The sequence below is a fragment of the Halichoerus grypus genome, chromosome 1 (genome assembly GCF_964656455.1).
Source record: "Halichoerus grypus chromosome 1, mHalGry1.hap1.1, whole genome shotgun sequence".
Lineage (NCBI taxonomy): Eukaryota > Metazoa > Chordata > Mammalia > Carnivora > Phocidae > Halichoerus > Halichoerus grypus.
This window is the reverse complement of record NC_135712.1, coordinates 208,163,409-208,184,889: the sequence shown is the minus strand read 5'-3', so window position 1 is coordinate 208,184,889 and position 21,481 is coordinate 208,163,409. Positions and strand designations below refer to the sequence as shown.

At 53.6% G+C, this 21,481-nt stretch overlaps 1 protein-coding gene across 1 annotated transcript; it reads left to right on the top strand.

Annotated features, from left to right (window-relative positions):
• Positions 1-13,721: 13,721 nt before the first annotated feature.
• Positions 13,722-20,241, top strand: CNN1 (calponin 1). The gene is made up of 7 exons (XM_036088912.2): positions 13,722-13,876; positions 15,925-16,046; positions 18,139-18,205; positions 18,308-18,445; positions 18,619-18,729; positions 19,233-19,379; positions 19,462-20,241. Exons 1-7 carry the CDS (start codon positions 13,814-13,816, stop codon positions 19,705-19,707), a joined length of 894 nt encoding a protein of 297 aa, XP_035944805.1. The 5' UTR covers positions 13,722-13,813; the 3' UTR covers positions 19,708-20,241.
• Positions 20,242-21,481: the final 1,240 nt, after the last annotated feature.

Here is a 21,481-nt window from a genome sequence, read left to right as displayed (position 1 = left end):
CCGGGCTGGGAGGCTGGACTTGAGGGGCGGGGCTTGTGACTCCACCTGGAGGCTCCAGTTTTTCCACCTGAAATGTGGGAATGAAATATTAAAGGTAGAAGTGATGTGATTCCTTCATTTGTTCAACTAACCTTTATTGAGCGCCTCCGTGTGCTAGGCGCAGTTTTAGGCGATGAGGATACAGCACTGACAGCAGTGATGGAGACAATTTCTGCTCATCTAGCTCCATAACTCTGGGCTAGTGACTAACTCATCTGTGCCTGGGTTTTCTCACCCTGGGCCAATTATAATAACCTCGTGGGATTTTCCTGAAGTTTGAGTTAACCTATGCAGAACAGCCATATACGTGCTATTGTTATGGGGAATTCACCCTAACACCTCCCTCCACCTCCCTCACTGGGAAGGCATGGAGTCTGGTTTGACACCTTGGGCCAACCTCACTGAGGGGCGAGGGTCCTGTGGGGTTGTGTGTTTGTGTTTGTGATTGAGTCCTGTGGCCGCAGGTGTATATGTATGTGTGTACTGTGATGTTGGGGTGTTAAGAGTGTGGAGGTTTTCATGAATTTTTGTAGTATTTCAGAACTTGAGCAAAGGTGTGTAGGTGTGTGTGGCGGTGTGAGTGTGGGTCAGGAATGGTCCCCGTGTATATCAGTGTGAGCTAGGCCAGTCTGGGCATTGGGGTACGTGGTCCTTGTGTGTCCACGTGTCGGTAGCTGTGCACACACCTGTAAGTGTACAACCTTCAGGGTGTCTGTGATTCTGTGCGTGTGGGAGGGTGTGGAATTTGTCCCACGACTCTGAGGGGCTAGCAGTAGGTGTGGCAACGTTTCTGTGATCATTCACATGCCGTAATGTATATGTGATTGCATTGGAACCCTGGTAGGCCATTGACTATGATGCGGTGTGTGTTCCCAACTAGTGGATGAATAATTGATTGTGTCCCACTGTCAAGACACATGTGAAGCTGTGACACCCCCTATCTGTTTCTGTGTGTGTGACTGTATGAGTCTCTCTGTATGTGCATGACTGTGCTCATGACACCCTGTGTATCTCTCACTCTGTGTGACTCTGTCCCAGCAATGGTACTATGGGTCTGGCTATGCCAAGTCTGGGACAGTCTCTGATGTCATGCAACTCCACACGTGTGGTTATGTCCAGCGGTTGGTGTGTGTCTGTAACCCCGTGTGTCTCTAACTTGTAAGGGTGTGCTTGTCCCCCACCACTGGTATGTCAGTGACAGTATAAGACACTGTCTGTGAATGTGCCTCAGTATTGGTCGATTCTGTGACTGTGCGGGGCTGTGTCTATGACAATGGTCTCTATGCCTCTCTCTCTGTATGACTGCACCCACCACAGTGGGGGCTGTCACTGTGTTTGTAGCACCCCATGTGTATCTTGATGTGTGACTGTGTGTCCCTAAGCCCCAGGGTCTTCCCTTGGCTGGCTGTACCCCCGAGTGTGTGTGAGATGCAGTGTCTGGGTCCCTGGATTTGGACTTCTCTTCCTCTGTGTGCAGCACACCTGCAATCCCGGATAATGCCCTTGCCTTGGGTCACGGCCACATTGGAGACAGTGCAGCTGGCATCCTCCCCACTGGCCGTGGGAGCTGGGCAGTTGGGCAGGGGCGGTACCTGGGGTGCACGCTGGGCCACAGCACAATGATCACTCCGGCCCATCCCTATGACGCCCCCCTGCCGTGGTTCAGCCTTCTGACTTCATCTTGCACCAAATGAGCTCCTGGGTGCTCAGCCAGCGCGTATTGAGCAGCCTCTGGCTGGCCTAGGAGTGCTTTGGACTCAAACAAATGCCTGCAGTAGGACTTCAGGTAGTGCTGGGGCGGGGCCTAACTTGCCCCTGTCCCCTCTCCAGGTGTGTATTCATCCTTCTCTCCATTGCCATCAGCGCTCTCAGCAGGTACAACCTGCTTTCCACGGAGATAATCGACATTGATCTTACTCTTACAGAGTCAGTGGGGCTTGGGCGGGGGTTGGGGTCAGCATGGGGGGATGAGGGGGACATTCTCCATTTCACTCCCACCCCTACTCTGCACTCCTGTGGGTGTGGGGAGCTGGCAGCATGGGGAAGTGGGGTGGACACTGCTGAGGGTGGCCACGTGATGAAGGGATCTCTTCAGGAAGGTTCTCAGATTGAGGCTGGCCCAGCTAAGGGGGTTCATTGGCCAGCCTGTGGTCTCTCTCTCTACCCTAGCCCAGGCAAAGATTGACCCAAGGCCCTGACCCCTCCATGCGAGGCCCCCAGCTGCCCTGTCCAGAGCTGTCCAGGGTTCAGTGGGCCGCCTGCTCACCTCACGGACTGTGGCTGCTGTCTCTGGTTACCTGCTCAATGTTAGATAGGATCCAGCTGGGTGGGACCCCGGGATCCCATTCACACAATCCCCTGCACCCTTCTGACTCCTGCTCCCTCCAGACCTGGTAGTCATTCTCCACACCTGGGATCAGATGTTCCCATGTTACCATAAGATTTCTCTCTTTGGCTTCTACTGCTTCGGTAAAGACCCCTGGACACACACACACACACACACACACACACACACACACACACGCCCTGCTCCATGCCCGCATGTATTGAACATCGCCTGTGGGTTCAGTTACCATAAGCTCCATGAGGACAGGGGGATTTTGTTTGTTATGTGTGGTGTCCCCAGCTCTATGGACAGGGCCTAGACGTGGTAAGTACTCAATAGATGTCAGTTGCAACAATGACTAAATTAATGCATGAATGGGCCTGATGCTCATCCCAATCTTGAAACCCTACCAACAGTCCCTTGTGACAGCCCCACGTGGCTTGCCTTCCGCATGCCTGACTAATTACCCTGCCACTACCTTTCCCCATCTTTCCCCAGCCCCAGGGCAGTCTGCTTGACCTTGCAGACTTCTATGCCAGTGTGTGTCTGCTCAAAGCCCTTCGTTAATCTTGGGTACTTGGGTTTGGGGACATGTGGGGGCCTTTCTGGTCTTCTCCTGCATCCCCCTCCCCCTCCTTCAGCCTCCGATCCTCCAACTCACCTGCCCACAGTTGGTTCCTGAGTACAGCGAGCTGCCCCTGAAACTCATTAGTGGCCTTGCTATAGTCTATGTAGCCGGCATCATTGTGATGCCATTCTCAAATGTGAGGGGTGTTGACCTTGGCTCTGCTGGCCCTGGACATCCTCGACATGCTGTGGATGTACCACTTCACACTGTCCAAGGCCTGAGGCAGGGGAAATCTCATGACCCTGAGTGGAGAGTGGGAAGTTATTGAAAAGATCTAGAAGAGCTTCTTCAATCCTGCTGCAGACTGGGACCCTCGGCCAAAGGTGTGGGGAGCTGTGTATAGGAAGCTGTGGCTTCTTCCCACCCCACCATGAGAGGACTCAGATTCACTCAACAGGAATTTATTGACTGCTGCCTTTGTAACAGATACTGTTCTAAGCATTGAGGAAGAACAGTGAGCACACACAAGTCCTTGGGGGAGACAGACAAAAGACCCTTGTTCTATAGAAACATTTAACTACTTGCAGCTTGAAAAAAATTTAAGTGCAACTTCAAAACTGCTTAGGATATAATTGTGTCTATCATCTTGTTAACATTAATGGCTTCTTGGCCTTTTAGGTAAGATCAAGTGTATTATCTTGTTAATGTTAACCTATTTTGAACTTGGAACATTTACCTTTTGTTTGTTTTTTTTAAAGATTTTATTTATTTATTTGACCGAGAGAGAGACAGCAAGAGAGGGAACACAAGCAGGGGGAGAGGGAGAGGGAGAAGCAGGCTTCCCGCTGAGCAGAGAGCCCTACGAGGGCTCGATCCCAGGATCCTGGGATCATGACCTGAGCTGAAGGCAGACGCTTAACGGCTGAGCCAGTCAGGTGCCCCGGAACATTTACCTTTTGTAATTAAAAAATATTTTAATCCCTTCTTGCTTGTGTGTAGAGGGGGATTCTCTGTGTCCTGTGTATAATTTAAGTATTTAGATTTATGCCTTCTGTCAATCTGCCATTTCAAACAAAGCATCAAAATACATTTATTAATTCAACAAATATTTATACATTTTAAAAAACAAATTCAGGGCACCTGAGTGGTTCAGTCAGTTAATGGCTGCCTTTGGCTCGGGGTGTGGTCCCACGGTCCTGGGATTGAGCCCCATGTTGGGCTCCTTGCTCAGCGGGAAGCCTGTTTCTCTCTCTGCCTGCTTGTGCTCTCTCTCGCTGTCAAATAAATAAATAAAATCTTAAAAAAAAAAAATTCAGGGGCGCCTGGGTGGCTCAGTCGTTAAGTGTCTGCCTTCGGCTCAGGTCATGATCCCAGGGTCCTGGGATCCAGCCCCGCATCGGGCTCCCTGCTCAGCGGGAAGCCTGCTTCTCCCTCTCCCACTCCCCCTGCTTGTGTTCCCTCTCTCGCTGTGTCTCTCTCAAATAAATAAATAAATCTTAAAAAAAAAAACTCATGTTGTGTGCTAGATCCAGAAGGAAATGTAAAATTAATTTGAGAACAGGTAAAGAAACTTAAGTTCTCCAACTGGGGGTCTGGGTGGCTCAGCTGGTTAAGCATCTGACTCTTGGTTTTGGCTCAGGTCATGATCTCAGGGTCATGAAATTGAGCCCTGCATTGGGCTCTGTGCTCAGTGCAGAGTCTGCTTGAGATTCTCTCTCTCTTTCTCCCTCTGCCCCTCCCCCCACTGGCATGCACTCCCGAGATCTCTCTTTCTAAATAAATAAATAAAATCTTAAAAAAAAGAGAGAAACTTAAGTTCTCCAAGTACTTAGAATTTTCCAAGGAAGGACATATTTTCATGAAGTAAAAATGTAAAATGCTACATGTGATTAACAAAATGTTGACATTAATAAAGAAATTTTAAAAAGAAATATTTAATGGCTTGAGCTATGTGATGATTACATGGGTGTATATGTATGTTCATCACATTCATCAAGCTCTCCATTAAGATTGTACATTTTACTTTAGGTAATAGCTGAATTTAAAAGTTTTAAAATATGGGGGCACCAGTGGCTCAGTCGTTAAGCAGCTGCCTTCGGCTCAGGTCATGATCCCAGGGTCCTGGGATCGAGCCCCGCATTGGGATCCCTGCTCCACGGGAAGGCTGCTTCTCCCTCTCCCTTTCCCCCTGGTTGTGTTCCCTCTCTCGCTGTGTCTCTCTCTGTCAAATACATAAATAAAATCTTTAAAAAAAATAAAAAAGTTTTAAAATATGATAACTGATTCATTGAGCTATATTTACACACCTTTCTGTATGTATATTTTAAAAGTCTAAAGAAGTGTCACTGAGGATTTGAAGAAAGTGAAACACTTGTACACTGGCTTGTGGGAATATAAACTGGTTCAGCCACTAAGGAAAAATGTATGGTGGAGTTCCTCAAAAAATTATAAATAGAACTACCATATGATTCAGCGATTCCATTTCTGGGTATATACCCAAAAGAACTGAAAGCAGGGACTCGAACAGATAGTTATACACCCATATTCATGGCAGTATGATTCACGATAGCAAAGGCAACTCAAGTGTGCATGGATGGATGAATGGATAAACAAAACGTAGCATACACATACAATGGAATATTATTCAGCCTTAAAAATTAAGGAAATTCTGACACATGATACAACACGGATGAACCTTGGGGACATGGTGCTAAATGAAATAAAACAGCCACAAAAGGACAAATACTGTATTAGTCCATTTATATGAGGTCCCTAGAAAAGGCAAATGATAGAAAGTAGAATGGTGGTTGCTAGGAGCTGGAGGGAGGAGAGCATGAGGAGTTAGCATTTAATGGCAACAGTTTCAGTTTTATTTTATATTTTTAAAAGATTTTATTTATTTGACGGAGAGAGACACAGCAAGAGAAGAAACACAAGCAGGGGGAGTGGGAGAGGGAGAAGCAGGCTTCCCGCCGATCGGAGAGCCAGATGTGGGGCTTGAGCCCAGTACCCTGGGATCATGACCCGAATGGAAGGCAGACGCTTAACGACTGAGCCACCCAGGCGCCCCCAGTTTCAGTTTTAGAAGATTGAAATAAGTTCTGGTGATGGATGGTGGTGATGGTTGCGCAACAATGTGAATGTACTTAGTAACACAGAACTGGACACTTAAAATGGTACATTTTATGTTATGTACATTTTACTACAATTTTTTATTTCTTTTTTTTTAAGATTTTATTTATTTATTTGAGAGAGAGAGAATGAGAGACAGAGAGCATGAGAGGGAGGAGGGTCAGAGGGAGAAGCAGACTCCCTGCTGAGCAGGGAGCCCGATGCAGGACTCGATCCCGGGACTCCAGTATCATGACCTGAGCCGAAGGCAGTCGCTTAACCGACTGAGCCACCCAGGCGCCCCTTCACTACAATTTTTTTAAAGTCACTTTAGGGCGCCTGAGTGGCTCACTCGTTAAGCGTCTGCCTTCCGTTCAGGTCATGATCCCAGAGTCCTGGGATCGAGGCCCACATCAGGCTCCTTGCTCGGCGGGAAGCCTGCTTCTCCTTCTCCCTCTCCCGCTGCTTGTGTTCCTGCTCTGTCTCTGTCAAATAAATAAATAAAATCTTTAAAAAAAATTAAAAAATAAATACAAATGGGAACAATGAGATGGCATTAAAAAAAAAAGTCTACTTTAAAAAAAAAAAAGTGATAAGAGATGAAGTCAGACTGGAGTTCGGGGCTCCTGGGCTGGGGGGCGGGAGAGCGGGGAGCGCCAGTTGAAGGCTATTAACCTAAGCGGATTAGCACATAAAGCAGAGGCCTGGCAGTAACAGAGGCTCCAGGCGAGGACAGTTATCCACCTCCGAAAAGCCCTATCTGCAGTCCCTTGGCCTCCGCGACACAGGGCGCTGCCCCGGGGGACAGGAGGCTACTCAGCCACCGGTAGGATGCCTCAAAGACTGCGCAGCCGCCGCACTTCCGCCTCATCAAGATTCCTGTGATTGGCCAGGCTGAAAGGAGCTCCAGCCAATCAGCTGCCGGTCCAGGGGGCTGGGGCGCCCCACTCCAGCACGTTGACAGCCACGTGGGCAGCTGCTGGGAGAGCTCCGGCCCTTGGCTCCAGTGCCCAGCTCTGCGCAGGCGCACTTCCGCTCTGCTCAACTGGGACGTGGGTGAGGGCACGCGTGGGTGGTGGTGGTGATGTCGCGGAACTGGCCACGGCTTTCCGAGCCACCAGTGTCCCTTCTCCTGTTGAAGCAGTTACGGCTCTCATTTTCTTATTTAGCCTTACAGAAGTAACGGATTCAAACACAGGCGTTTACATATTTCTTTTTTGTATTTATTAACACAGAGAACAACAGTGTGTGTGGAGCCCCGATGCAGACCCTTTAACGCAGAGTCCTCAAAACAACCCTAGGAAAAATAGCGGCTTCACAGGGTTGGATCCTGGCAGACAGCTCCTTAACCAAGGGACGGAGGTTAAAATCACCAGCAGTGAGTCACCGTGACATCATAAGCCCCTGGTATGAGAAGAGAACATCACCTCTCTGGTATCCTTCCCAGTAATGTGGAAACCTCAATCTAATCAACATAAACCAAACTGAGAGATAGTCTACACAGATATTGGCCGACTCCCTTCAAGAGTGTGGGGTCATGAACGACTGAGGCTCTGTCACTGACTGGAGGAGTCTAAGGAGACATGACAACCTAATGCAATGAGAGATCTTGGATTGGGTCCTGGAACAGAAAAAGGATCCGTAGAAAACCTGGAGAAATCCAAATCAAGTCTGTAGTTTATTAATAGTATTGTACCAAGGTTAAGTTCTTAGTTTTAATAAATGTACTATGGTTATGTAAGATGTTAACAGTGGGAGCAGCAAGGTGAAGGGTATATGGGAATTCTCTGTGCTATTTTTGCAAATTTTCTGTATGTCTAAAATTATCTCAAAATAAAAAATTAGAAAATAAACCTAGGAAGCGGGCACTATCAATATGCCCATTTTCCAGAGGAGGAAACCGAATCGCAGAGAGGTTAAGATACCTATCCAAGGTCACACAGCCAGAAAGCACCAGGGCATGCCCCAAACCCATGGAATATGGATCCAGAACCCCCCTTCCCCCTACTCTAAACCACAGCACCACAGGGTTGTTATGTCATTGACACAAAAAGCTGCATACTCTGCCTTCATCTGTGTCTGTCTCACCTGTTCCCTGTTGATGGATCTACAGGGTAAACTGTTCTTAAAAGGCCCCTGCAATAAATGTTCTTTTCACACCTACACTTGTACTTCTTGTTATATTCTAAAAAAAGAGATTTTTCTGGATCAGAAGTTATATTAGATAGCAGGGTTCTCCAGAGAAACGAAACCAACGGAATAAAGAGCAGCAAAGACAGAGACAGTGTGTATGTGTGTTATTATAAGGAAATGACTCACATGATTATGGAGGCTGAGAAGTCCAATATCTGCAGTTGGCAAGCTGGAGACCCAGGAGAGCAGACGATGTCGTTCTAGTCTCAGTCTGAAGCCCCGAGAACCCAGGGAGCCAGTAAGTTCCAGTGTCACAGCTGGCAGGCTTGAGAACCAAGAAGAGCTGATGTTTCAATTCCAGTCCGAAGGCAGGAAAAGACCAATGTCCCATATGAGGAGTTTCTTCTTCTCTCTCTCTTTTTTAAAGATTTTATTTATTTTTTAAAAAAGATTTTATTTATTTTTGTGTGAGAGAGAGATCACAAGCAGGGGGGAGTGGGAGAGGGAGAAGAAGGCTCCCCGCTGAGCAGGGAGCCCAATGAGGGGCTCGATCCCAGGACCCTGGGATCATGACCTGAGCCGAAGGCAGACGCTCAATGACTGAGCCACCCAGGAGCCCTGAAGATTGGATTTTTAAGTAATCTCTACACCCAATGTGGGACTCAAACTCATAACCCCAGGATCAAGAGTCACATGCTCTACTGACTGAGCCAGCCAGGCATCCCATGAGTTTCTTCTTAGTGGACAGAAAAGGACAGCCTTTGGGCGCCTGGGTGGCTCAGTTGTTAAGCATCTGCCTTCGGCTCAGGTCATGATCTCAGGGTCCTGGGATCGAGTCCTGCATCGGGCTCCCTCAGCAGGGAGCCTGTTTCTCCCTCTCCCATTCCCCCTGCTTGTGTTCCCTCTCTCTTTTTCTCTCTTTCTGTCAAACAAATAAATAAAATCTTAAAAGAAAAGAAAAGGTCAGCCTTTTTGTTCTATTCAGGCCTCTGACTGATTGAGTGAGGCCCATCCATATTGGGGAAGGCAATCTGTTTTACTGTCTATAAATTCAAATATGAATCCCATCCCCAAATACCCTCACAGACACACCCAGAGTAATGTTTGACCAACTATCTGGGTACCCCATGGCCCAATCAACTTGATATATAAAATTAACCACCAGAAAAGGTAAGGACACTTGTCATTTTGAAAGCTATCCACAAATTTCCCACACCCACCCACCCCATTCTCACAGCTTCCCCAGCACCACCTGTTGTCAGGTGTTCTGAATTTTGCCCATCTGGCAGTCAGCGGGACACATCTGTAAAAAGGCTCCTCTTGTTCAACCATATGTTTTTCCTACAAAACATCTTGCAAAGCTCGTGGCTGGACAAGGGAGTGGGCAGCCGTAGAATGACCTACATAACCCCAGCCCAGCCTGTGGCCCATCCCGCTATCCACCCTCCAACTGGTCTTTTAGGGGAAGGTTGGAATGGAAACACAAAGGAGACACCCAGCTCAACTGTCCTTAGTCCAGGAAGTGCCTGCAAAGTAGGCCCTTCCTTTGTGCGTGGTTAAACACCAACATTTCAGACAAATGTGGTTCGAGTCCTGGCTCACCAACTTTAATTCCATTTATCCGGGGAGCCTTTTTTTGAGCCCCTGTTGGGTGCAGGCACTGTACTGGCCACTGGAGCTAGAGCACTGAACAAAACACACAAAGCCCAGCCTCTGTGGAGCTTTTATTCTCATAGGATGAGATAGATGTAAGCAAAGAGGAGATGATAAGAAAAAGAAAGCCTGGAAAGGAGATAGAGAGTGGTGGGTGGTTTTTTAAAATTTATTTTATTTTGTCATTAAAATACACTTAACATACAATGTTATATTAGTTTCAGGTATAAATGGGGGCTTTAAAATGATATATTTTTAAAGATTTTATTTATTGATTTGACAGAGAGAGCGTGACAGAGCACAAGCAGGGGGAGCGGCAGAGGGAGAGGGAGAAGCGGGCTCCCTGCTGAGCAGATGCTTAACCAACTGAGCTACCCAGGTGCCCTACCTAAAAGTGATTTTTTAAAAAAAGATTTTATTTATTTATTTGACAGAGAGAGACACAGCGAGAGAGGGAACAGAAGCAGGGGGAGGGGGAGTGGAAGAGGGAGAAGCCGGCTTCCTGCTGATCAGGGAGCCTGATGTGGGGCTCGATCCCAGGACCCTGGGATCATGACCTGAGCCGAAGGCAGACGCTTAACGACTGAGCCACCCGGGTGCCCTAAAAATGATTTTTTTTTTTTTTTGACAGAGAGAGAGACAGCAAGAGAGGGAACACAAGCAGGGGGAGTGGGAGAGGGAGAAGCAGGCTTCCCGCGGAGCAGGGAGCCCGATGCAGGGCTTGATCCCAGGACCCTGGGATCATGACCTGAGCCAAAGGCAGACGCTTAACAACTGAGCCACCCAGGCGCCCCTAAAAATGATTTTTTAAAGTGAAAGTTTTTATGGAGGCAGACATAGCCACTATCAGGTGCAAACACTAAGTGAATAGTTCCCTCATGCCTATCCTCTCCCAGTCAGCCCGGGGGTGGGAGATGCTATTATCTTAGAGCAGGTCTGGGTCAGGGAGGGCCTCTCCAAAGTGGGTGACATTTGAGCAGAGGAAGTGAGGGAGAGGTCATGTAGGCATCTTTTGGAAATGTGTCCTTTGCTAGTGCAAAGGTCCTGAGGTGGGAGCATGTTTGGGTGCTCAGGAAATACATGTGGAAGGATCTGGGGGCAGCGGGAGCAGCAGGGGCAGCGTAGCCCTGGGAGAGTGGCTTGGTCTCTCTGAACCTTGAGTTTCCTTATCTATAAAATGGGCCTGCATGTTTCCACCCCAAGAAGGTGGCAGTGAGGATTAAATGGTTGTGCTTGGCACAGTGCCTGGCATGGAATGAGCCCTCCAGAAACAGAAGCCATTATGAACAACAGCTCCTGCTTATTTTCAGGAGGGGGAAGCTAAGTGAGAGGGGGCTGGCAGAGTGGAGCTGCCCAGACAGGCAGGTGCAAGGGGAAGGGGGTTGCGACTCTCTCCTGGAGACACACAAGTACAGAGTGTGTGTGTGTGTGTGTGTGTGTGTGTGTGTGTGTGTGTGTGTGTTTTAGATGGCCCTGAGAGGTACGAAGGTCTTAGGGGGGTTTCCAAAAAATAAGGTGGGGCAGCGTTTTTCTTTCATGACCTCCTGGACCCTTCGGGGAGACTCCATTTCTTACAAGATCCCACCTTTCATTTAGATGGGAAACTGAGGCACAGAGGGGCTGGGGCCTGGGAAACACCAGATAGGAGCTAAGTAGGGGACTGCGCACGGGGCAGCCAGTAATGGGGGGGTCCCCAGGGGTTGGGACCTCCGGATGGGATCAGTCCTCTCCTTCTGCTTCCACCCCTATCAACCAGAGACACAGAAAGACAGAAACGACGGAGAGACATCGAGTCAGAAAAACAACGACTTAGAGAGGTGAAACAGAGACCCAGAGATGGAGAGATAATGGAGAGAGACAGGGGAACAGAGATAGACAGACAAACAGTGAGACAGGCAGATTCATAGACAAAGTCAGAAAAAGACTAGGCAAGGCAGAGACAGGCTTATTGCAACCAAGAGCCAGAGCAAGAGATGCAGACACAGACTTAGAATCCGAGGGACACGACAGACTCAGAAAGGGCCACCCCCTAGGGAGACCCCGGGCTGCCCCGCCGGGGGACGCGCCAAGAGCGCCCCCACCCCGCCCCCGTCGTGCCTGGGCCGTGACTTCAGAGTCCGCGCGGATTCTATAAATGGCCAAGCGGCCGCGGGCCGGGGGCGGAGCCGAGTGAGTCAGCGCTTCGCGTCACCGCCGGCCGGACCCCGCCAGGCCCCGCCTCCGCCCTCGCCACTCCTGGGCCGCCAGGGGGCGCCAGCCGCCTACTCCGCCAAGGCGCGGGTTCTCACTTGCGCAGTAGCGACCTGTGGCCCCGCTGGGGGTTGGGGGGGGGGCCGCTCAGCGTGGGCAGGATCCCGGAATCTGCGCGTTCGAGTCCCGACTGCGTCGCGTCACTCTCGCGCTGTGTAACGCCAGGCAGTCGGCTGCACCTCTCTGTGCCTCATACAGACCCCACCTCAGAAGGCTGTTGTGAGGAATGAGTTAGCAGACCCAGTGCACTTAGAATATAGTATAGCAGGAGCTAATTGTTAGCTCATTCTACGCATTTTAGTCACCTTGCCCGTAGCATATTGGTTGAACCCAGTGGTTCACAAACCACCACTCCCCTTCCCAGGGACATTTGGCAATGTCTGGAGACATTTCTGTTTGGCGAGACTAAGGGAGTGCTCTAGGCACCTAGTAGATAGAGGCTGGAGATGCTGCTTAAAGTCCGAGGAGGCCCAGCAGAGACTCCAGCCAGGAAGAATTATCCAGCCTTGATGTCGACAGCGCTGAGGGCGAGGAACCCTGACAGCCTGGTAGCATTAGGCACAGGGGCCTGGCTTCAGATTCCGCTCTGCCACTGACGCATGTGACACTCGGAAAGGGATTCTACATCCCGTGCCTCAGTTTCCCCATCTGTAAAGTGTGCATAATAACAGCGTCCGTTTCTGAGGTTGTTTTGAAGCATGAGTTGATACACGTACAGTACTTGTAACAGGGCCTGACATGAGGGGTGTCTGTCATATTAGCATGTCACAGCCGTGTCCTTAGCATGTGGCCAGCAAATTGCATGTCCTTAAGGTATCATCAGTATATGGCAGGTTGCTCACATGTCATCCAAATGTCACTAACATCACCTTGACATATGTGGCATGATGTGGTCATGTCATCCAGGGGTGAGATCTGGCCAGACGGGGCTGTTTGCAGGTGTTCCCTCCAGGCCGCCCTGGCTGGAACAGGGAAACACAGGGGTGTCCATGGCCTGGAACCTGCTAACACAGCCGCTCCATGGCAAACACAGGTAGTGGAGAGGGTAACATCCAGGATCTCTGCTCCCCCAGATCCTTATGAGGGACTGGAGGGGACAGAAGTAGGGTGCCAGATGCTCATTGGAAATATTGCAATTATCCTGAGTCCTTCCCTGTGCCAGGCACTGCCCACTGGGCATGCACCATCCATTAGCCCATTTTACAGATGTGGCAACAGAGGCCCACTTAGAGACTGTTGGTGTCTGGAGTTAAACCCAGGGTGGTGCTCACTAAGCTACCATGGGCTGCAGAGAAATGACCTCAGAGACAAGGAGAGATGGCCTCAGTGACAGACACAAAGAAACCAGGAGGCCCAGCCAGAGGTCCAACGAACAGTGGAGGGCCGGCAAGGATGGGGAAATCTTCATCTCTCATGACCAAGCCCCCCCACCCCAAATAATAACCCAGGCCGCCCCCCTAGGTGGAAACAATGACACAATCAGCTCCCAATACCAAGGCCCTGACATCACGGGGGGGGGGGGAGGGGGGAGGATGGCCGAGGTGGGGGGTGCCCCGCCCCTTGGCAGGCCCCTGCAGCCAATGGGACGACCTTGGAAGAGGCCCGGGCCGCCTCCAGAGCTTCAAAAACGTGTGAGGAGGGAAGAGTTCGCAGACGGAGCCTTAGCAGCTGCCTCGGTCGGGTCCTCAGAGGGTCCTCAGAGCTACTGCTAGCGCGGCCCACCACCAGCCGGCATGTCCTCTGCTCACTTCAACCGGGGCCCCGCCTATGGCTTGTCGGCTGAGGTCAAGAACAAGGTAGGGCCCCCGCTTGGCCCACACACCCTGGCAGGTCAGAGGCTCCGCTCTTGGGGTTCCCTGGACCCCCTCTTGTCTACCCATGTGACTTGGAACCAGAGAGGGAAAAAGGACAGATACGGGGTAGGGACCGCCTTACTCCCCATCCAGAGCATCCCAGAGCCCGCAGCTACTGTTGGGGGGCGGGTAAAATGGAGGGCATGCAGGCAACCACAGGTAAACTGAGGTGGTCGGTCCCTTGTAAAGATCCCCCCTTGATCAGAGTCTCCTGTTAACCTGCCCCCTGTTCCTTTTGTGTTCCTGGGGCGCTGGGAAAGGACTTGATTTTCCTCACACACACCCCCATCTCAAAAAGAAACTGGGGAGTGCTTGAGAGCTGGAATTCTGGGGAAGTGAGGCCCAGATAGTGTGGGAGATCCTGAAGGGAGAGGGAGACAGCCGGGGAGGTCAGAGAGTGAGCATTAGGGACATGGCAGGGATCTCCTAATTTTGAGCTGGGAAAACATCCAGATATCACCTTCATGCTATGGATGGGTAAACTGAGGTTCAGAGAGGAGAGGCGAGTAGCTTGGGTTCTACGTAAAGGAGCTGCAGAACTAGGATCCTGGCCTCATCCCCGTGAAACACACACACCCGGGAATGGGGTTCAGCTTCTCCAGGGCAGTGAACTTCTAACTCACTGGAATGCTCCCCTGAGCGTTGCCAGGAGTCCCAGCGCCCCATTTGACAGAGGAGAACATTGAGGCCCGGGGTGGCTTTTCCCAGCGTACAGCGAGGAAGTGGGGAGCTGGGATTGGATCCTGGGCCGGGGGATCCTCGCCGCTGGAGGAGGGGGCTGGCTGGGGGCGGGTGCTCAGGCCGGGCGGGATCCCAGCGCGGCCCCCCTCCCCCCCGGCGCCGGCCCCAGAGCCGCGCGAAGCCGCCGCGCCATATAAGGCGGCCTCGGGGAGCCCGGCCCGCGGGGCCGCGCTATATAAGGGCCGGTTCGCTTTATAAAGCCGGGCTGGTGGGGAGGGGGGCGGCAGGGCCGGGGCCAGGTGAGGGGCCGCCCCCTCCCACCTCCTCCTCCCCCCCCCCCCAGGAGAAGGGGCAGCTCCGTCCCCCAGAGTCTTGGAAGCCTGACTGGGCTGGGGCGGAGGGTTCTGGAGAAACGGAGGAGGCAGCGTGGGGAGTGGGGAAAGAGGGCGAGAGTCGCAGACAGAGATTCTGGGAGCCCGAGACTTGAGAGGGATGGATGGGGAGGGTGAGCCAGGAGCCAGATAAGACGGAGACTGGGATGGAGAGGCCGGGAGAGGAGACAGATGAGCCCCACCCCCCACCAGAGGCAGAGAACCTGGAGTCGGAGACCAGAGCGACTGGGGAGGCAGAGATGGACGGGCCAGGAGCCCCACCCCCAACCAGGCACGGAGAGATGGGGACAGGAAGACAGGGCCAAGGAAAGACAGAGCTGGGGAGAGACAGAGGGCAAGGGGATGGGGAGAGAGAGAGAGAGAAATACAGCCGTGCATGCATGGGGCCAGGAGTAAGACAAAGACAAGCCCCCGGAGCCTCCAGCCAGAGCCGAGCCCAGGGGATAGGACCTGGAGAGACACTGAAGCAGAGAGACATGCAAGACAGAACAGCCCCCTGCAAGGCAGTACTCAGAGCCACCTCCTTAGGGTTCTTCCTCCCCTGCCTGAGGCGCCCAGGCTCCCAGCAGGGGGTTGGGGGGCAGGGCCAGGGGAAGCTAAGCCCCAAGTTTGGCCTGGAGGCGGGGACCAAGAGGCCAGGCACCGCCCCCCAGCTCTGAGTACCCTGCTCTCCAAACCCCCCTTGTCTGCATTCTCTGGTGCCAAACCTCAGAATGTCCGGAATGGCCCCCTGGGCAGGTGCCACCTCAGCCCTGGCCCTTGGCCCACTTCAGCCCCCCCCATGGACGCTGGGGCAGAATTGCCTTAGTTGGGAAGGGATGAGGAAGATCGGGCTTAGGGAACCTCCGACTGGGTCCGGAGAGTTAACTCTGCTCCCCACTGCGTCCTTACCACCTTCTCTGTGTCCCCCACCCCCAGCTGGCGCAGAAGTATGACCACCAGCGGGAGCAGGAGCTTCGAGAGTGGATCGAGGGGGTGACAGGGCGCCGCATTGGGAACAACTTCATGGATGGCCTCAAAGATGGCATCATTCTTTGCGAGTGAGTGGAGCCTACACTGCCTTGGGCTGCCCCCCAACCTGGACATTAATCCCTACGCCCTCAACCCCTCAAACAACTATGAGCTCAGAGCTGGGTTAGGTACTTTATAGCTGAGACCTTGAAAGAGCGGTGGCAAAGAATCATTGTGCCCATTTAACAGGAAAGAAAAAGGAGGCTCAGTTAAGTAAAACACATCGCCCAGAGTCCCAAGCTGTTCCAACAGAAATGACCAGAATCTAGGCTTAACCACCATGCAGACAGGGCAGGCGCATTTATGGCCTCCAGAGTTCCAAGAAAGAGAGGTTCCAAGAAAGAGTTCCAAGCATAGTGTGTTCAAGGAACAGCTAAAATCAATAGGCAACAATGGCCGTTCATCACTGGCTTGGTGACATGAGAGTTACGCCACGGTAATTTAAGTAGGCCCTGATTTTCTACTCTTCTCAGAACTTAAATCACTGAGAGGAATGAAAATCCACGCAGCTCCCAAGCCCTGGTTCCAGATTCCACAGCGACACTAATGCTGGATAGGGCCCTGAGCCCAGTGGGGTCCTGTCTGTATCTCTGAGTCTCACCCAGGGCAGGGTGACTGTGATGGCCAAAGAGTGACCTTGGGAAGCTTCCCGAAGGTGCAGCCTTACCAAGGTCTAGGTGCTGGAAAGGTGGCATGGTGGGGGGATCTTATTCTACCATATCCAGTGGGAATAAGGAATAGGGGGACATTTTGGTGTCCCAGCTCAGACAGGGTTGCTCGGGCATTAAAGAGCGCAGAACTACCCACCCATTCAGTCATTCACGTGCCAAGAATTTATGGAACACCTACTGTGTGCCAGGTCTAGGCACTGGGGATAGTGAACAAAACAGACTTACCTCCGAGCTCACACAGAGCTTGAGTCCTAGTTGAGATCAAATCAATGAAATAATCCCTTTTTGGGTTGCTGCTTTGTACAGAATGGTCTGGAGGTCTTTCAGAAGAGGTAGCATTTGAGCAGAATCTTGGATGAAGTGAGTGAGGGAGTTGGGAGGGCATCTGAGGAAAGAGTGGGCCAGGCGGGGGGTGGGAGGTGGGGGGAACAGTGGTGCAAAGGCCCTGGGGTGGGAGCAAGCATAGTGTGTTGAAGGAACAGTGAGGAGAGATTATGGGAAGTGAAGTTAGCTGGGGGCCAGATGATGTAGGGCCGTTTAGTCTTGCTAAAGGATTAGGATCTGTATTCTGAAGGGAAACCATGGAGCAGTTTTGAGCTGGGGAGTAACTGGAATTATTTTGAAAAGGCCATTCTAGCTACGAGGGTCTGCAGGGGACAAGGTGGAGGCTGGGTGCCACAGGAGGCCCCTGCAAGAGCCCAGGAGGGAGACAGGTGCAGCTCAGAGCAGGGCGGAGGTGGCAAGGAGCGACAGGCTTCTGAATGTCTTCAGAAGGCAGAGCCAGCGGATGTGCTGAGCGGTTGCGTGTGGGAATGGGAGAAAGGGATAGGAGAGTCAAGAGCAAATCGGAGGGCTTTGCCTGAGCACCTGGGAGGGTGTGTTTCCTGAGCCTGGGAGGATGGAGGGAGTTGAGTTGGGGGAAGTGGGTGTCTGGAGTCTGGGGTGGGGTGCATTTGATTCGAGATGCCAGGTAGGGCGCTGGATTGGGGAGTGAGAGGCCTGGCTGCAGGGAAGTAGTGGGGAGTTTTTGGTGTACCGGTGGCATTGAAAGGCGAGAGACTGGAGGAGATCAAGGGGGTGAGTATGGCCAGAGAAGGGAAGTCGGAGGCCTGAGCTGCGGGCTCTCCACAGTGCAGGCTCCCCCTAAAGGCCAGGAGATGGAAATGTGGTCACCAGGGACTGGGGGGGGGACACAGCAGGAGACCCCTGCATAGCGGGGATGAGGGGGCTTCCTGCTAGAGACCCGAGCCCAGCTCCTGAGAGGTTAGTTTGCCATCACAGTCCTGCCTGGGTGTGCGGGGTGGATCAGCGGGGCTGCAGCTGAGCTGGTTGTAGTAGGGAACGGCAAAATCGCCCACTGGCTGTCATCCTGACCCCTTTTCCCACTGGGTTGGGCATGGGTACGGAGTGGGGGCTCACCTTTCTCACTGCCCTCCCTGACCCCTTGTAGGTTCATCAATAAGCTCCAGCCAGGCTCCGTGAAGAAGGTCAATGAGTCGACCCAAAATTGGCACCAGGTGAGCCCAGGCTCTGTTTTTAACTCTTTCAACCCCTGGCCCACAGCCCCTCAGCCCCCCACCCTGCTCATCCTCCACTGACCACCACCTGCTCCCCTCTAGCTGGAAAACATCGGCAACTTCATCAAGGCCATCACCAAGTATGGGGTGAAGCCCCATGACATTTTTGAGGCCAACGACCTGTTTGAGAACACCAACCACACCCAGGTGCAGTCCACCCTCCTGGCCCTGGCCAGCATGGTGAGTGTGGCCGAAGGGTCGGGGCGTGGGCCTGTGGTGGGGGTGGCTTTGGAGGGTCTGGGCTGAGTGGGGCCCAGCCCAGTGTGGGTGGGAGGGGGAGAGCAGGTACCAGGAGGGGACAATGTGGCCCGGAGGCTCCCTTGTCAGCCCCCTGCTCCCTTTGCCCTCCCCAGGCCAAGACGAAAGGGAGTAAGGTGAACGTAGGGGTGAAGTATGCAGAGAAGCAGGAACGGAAATTTGAGCCAGAGAAGCTAAGAGAAGGGCGGAACATCATCGGGCTGCAGGTACTGGCCCTTCCTCACCTGGGGGTCTTGCTGCTGAGCTGAGCCGGGAGGTCGAGGAGGCCAGGAGGGCACCCAGGTCCCTGCGGGCTTTGGGGCACAGGATATTTGGCTTTAACTCACATGTATGGCAGGCACTGTGCTTGCCATTTTCCACACCCTAACTCACTCCTCCAGCAGCCCTAAGGAGTGGGTGCTGTTATCATTGCACCCTTTATGCAGATGAGGAAACGGGGGCCTGGAGAAGCTAGCTCACTTGCCGGGGCTGCCCAGGTGATAAGTGGCCCGGCTGGGGCTCGAACCCTGGAAGTCAGGCCCCAGTGGTCTGAGCCACTTACAGGTTATGGGACATGCCTTCTCTGGGCCTGTTTCCAGTCCGGAGCCCGAGAGTGGATGCAGTGGCTCGTTAGGGGTCCACGTAAGCGTGCATTGACGTGCTATGTCCCATGCTGTGCCTGTGGAGAGGCTCTGTGACCCTTGGGATGATTCTCCTTCTGGCTTCCTAGATGGGCACCAACAAGTTTGCCAGCCAGCAGGGCATGACGGCCTATGGCACCCGGCGTCACCTCTACGACCCCAAGCTGGGCACGGACCAGCCCCTGGACCAGGCCACCATCAGCCTGCAGATGGGCACCAACAAGGGAGCCAGCCAGGTGTGTGGGGGGTCGTGGGGTGGGGCCGGTGGGGCCCCTGCCCTCTGCCGTCCCCAGGGTCTGACCGCTGCGCCCTCTGCAGGCTGGCATGACTGCACCCGGGACCAAGCGACAGATCTTCGAGCCAGGGCTGGGCATGGAGCACTGTGACACACTCAACGTCAGCCTGCAGATGGGCAGCAACAAGGGGGCCTCACAGAGGGGCATGACAGTGTATGGGCTGCCGCGCCAGGTCTATGACCCCAAGTACTGCCTGACGCCCGAGTACCCGGAGCTGGGCGAGCCCACCCACAACCACCACGCGCACAACTACTACAACTCTGCCTAGGGCCCTGGGCCCCCCACCCCGCCTTCCCCCCCCCCAGGGAGGCTAGCTGCTGCTCTCGGCACGGCACGGCCGAGCTGGCCCCGCCGACCCCCTCCCCCTGCATGGCGTCCTCCAGCCCCCTGGCACCTGCCTACAGGGTTAGCGTTGGGGGGGGCAGACTGGGGGGGGCGTGTGTGTCGGGGGGAAGGGGGCCCTCCTCCCTGGAGCGCCGCAGGATCCAACATCGAGCCGGGTGTGCCCAACAGCACCCAAAGGACGCACTGAGCAAAGCTACCCCAGCTGTCCCCCCACTCCCTCACAGGTGGGTCCCCGCAGGACAAGAAGTCCCCCCAAGCAAAGCCCCCAGAGCCCAGGCTCGGCCCGCCCCCACCCCATCCCCGCAGTGGGAGCAAACTGCATGCCCAGAGGCGCAGCGGACACACGCGGTTTGGTTTGCAGCGACTGGCATAAAATGTGGATGTGACAGCGGCGTTTGTAATGCAAGCACTTTCTTTTTCTATTTCACTGGAGCACAATAAACAGCTGTAAAATCATCGTCTCTGGGCTGCTCTGTCCCGGAGCCTGCGTGGCCCCGGCTCACGTGCCAAGAGCCTTGCTCGGACCCGCTCCATCTCCCACGGACACGGCGGCGCACACACTCACACCCGCCGTGAGACACACACACGGAGCCCGCGGCCGCGGGGCTGGGCCCAGGACAGGCACGCGCTCGCACACAAAAGCCGCACACGCGCACCACTGTGTGTGGATGGCGTGCGCGTACTCTGCAGCCTTGGGCGCGCGCACACACACACACACACACACACACACACTCCCCTTTCACAGATATACACATGCGGTACACGCTCCCACTCAAGACACATCAACACACACCCTCGCCCGCATACACAATACCCACACGCATGCTCGGCCCTTGCCCGCCTCTGGAAAGCCTGGGGTTGTGGTGAAAAAGCCCGAGCACTGAGACGGGCTACACGGGGTGTGAATCATGGTTCCGCTTCGCACTAGCTGGGTGACCTGCGGCAACTCACTTGCCCTCCCTAGGCCTGTTTTCCCATCAGGAAGATGAAGACATGTCCCTCCTGGGGACATGGGGAAGCTGACATGAAACCGTGCCTCCGGACGGGGGATGACATTTGGCACTGACCGATGAGAATGGACAAGCCGAGTCCTGGAGGCCCCCGTGGGCAGCTGGGCCCCTTCCGCCCTGGAGTGGATTGTGGGCAGGCGGGAGGGGACAAGGCAGTGGAGGAGGATGGGCACTTTGGGGGCCCAGAGCAATGGCCCTTTAAAGACTGGCACAGAGCCGGTGAGTAGCTGACTGCCCGGCGCGGCTGCCCTGTGCGCCCGGCTCACTCTCTGCCCTCTTCTTCGGGCTGATTCCTGAGCCTGGCCTGCCAGCCCAGAGCCCTAGGAATGTGTGGACAGCCTCAACCTCCCCACATTTCCGAGGGGACCCTGTCCTCCGAGTGATGTGGGCCCCAGCCGTCCTGCCTGGAAGCCACCACCTGCAGAGTTCCAAGGAGAGGATGGGGTGGTGGCAGTGGGGGTTAGAGAACAGTGTTCTCCCCTTCCTTCCCCGTAGCAGGGGAGATGCTGGAACATGGGGACTTGCGGAGACAGACACGGGAAGACCCGCATGCACAGACGCACACAGCCCCTGGGGCCTTGTAAAAGGGATTCCAGGCGCTCTTGGCCTGGCTAGTGTAGGTCCTGCTCCCCCAGTGCCGGCACGGGGAAGCTATGCTGAGGAGGATCCATGCCTGGCCCAGGGCCC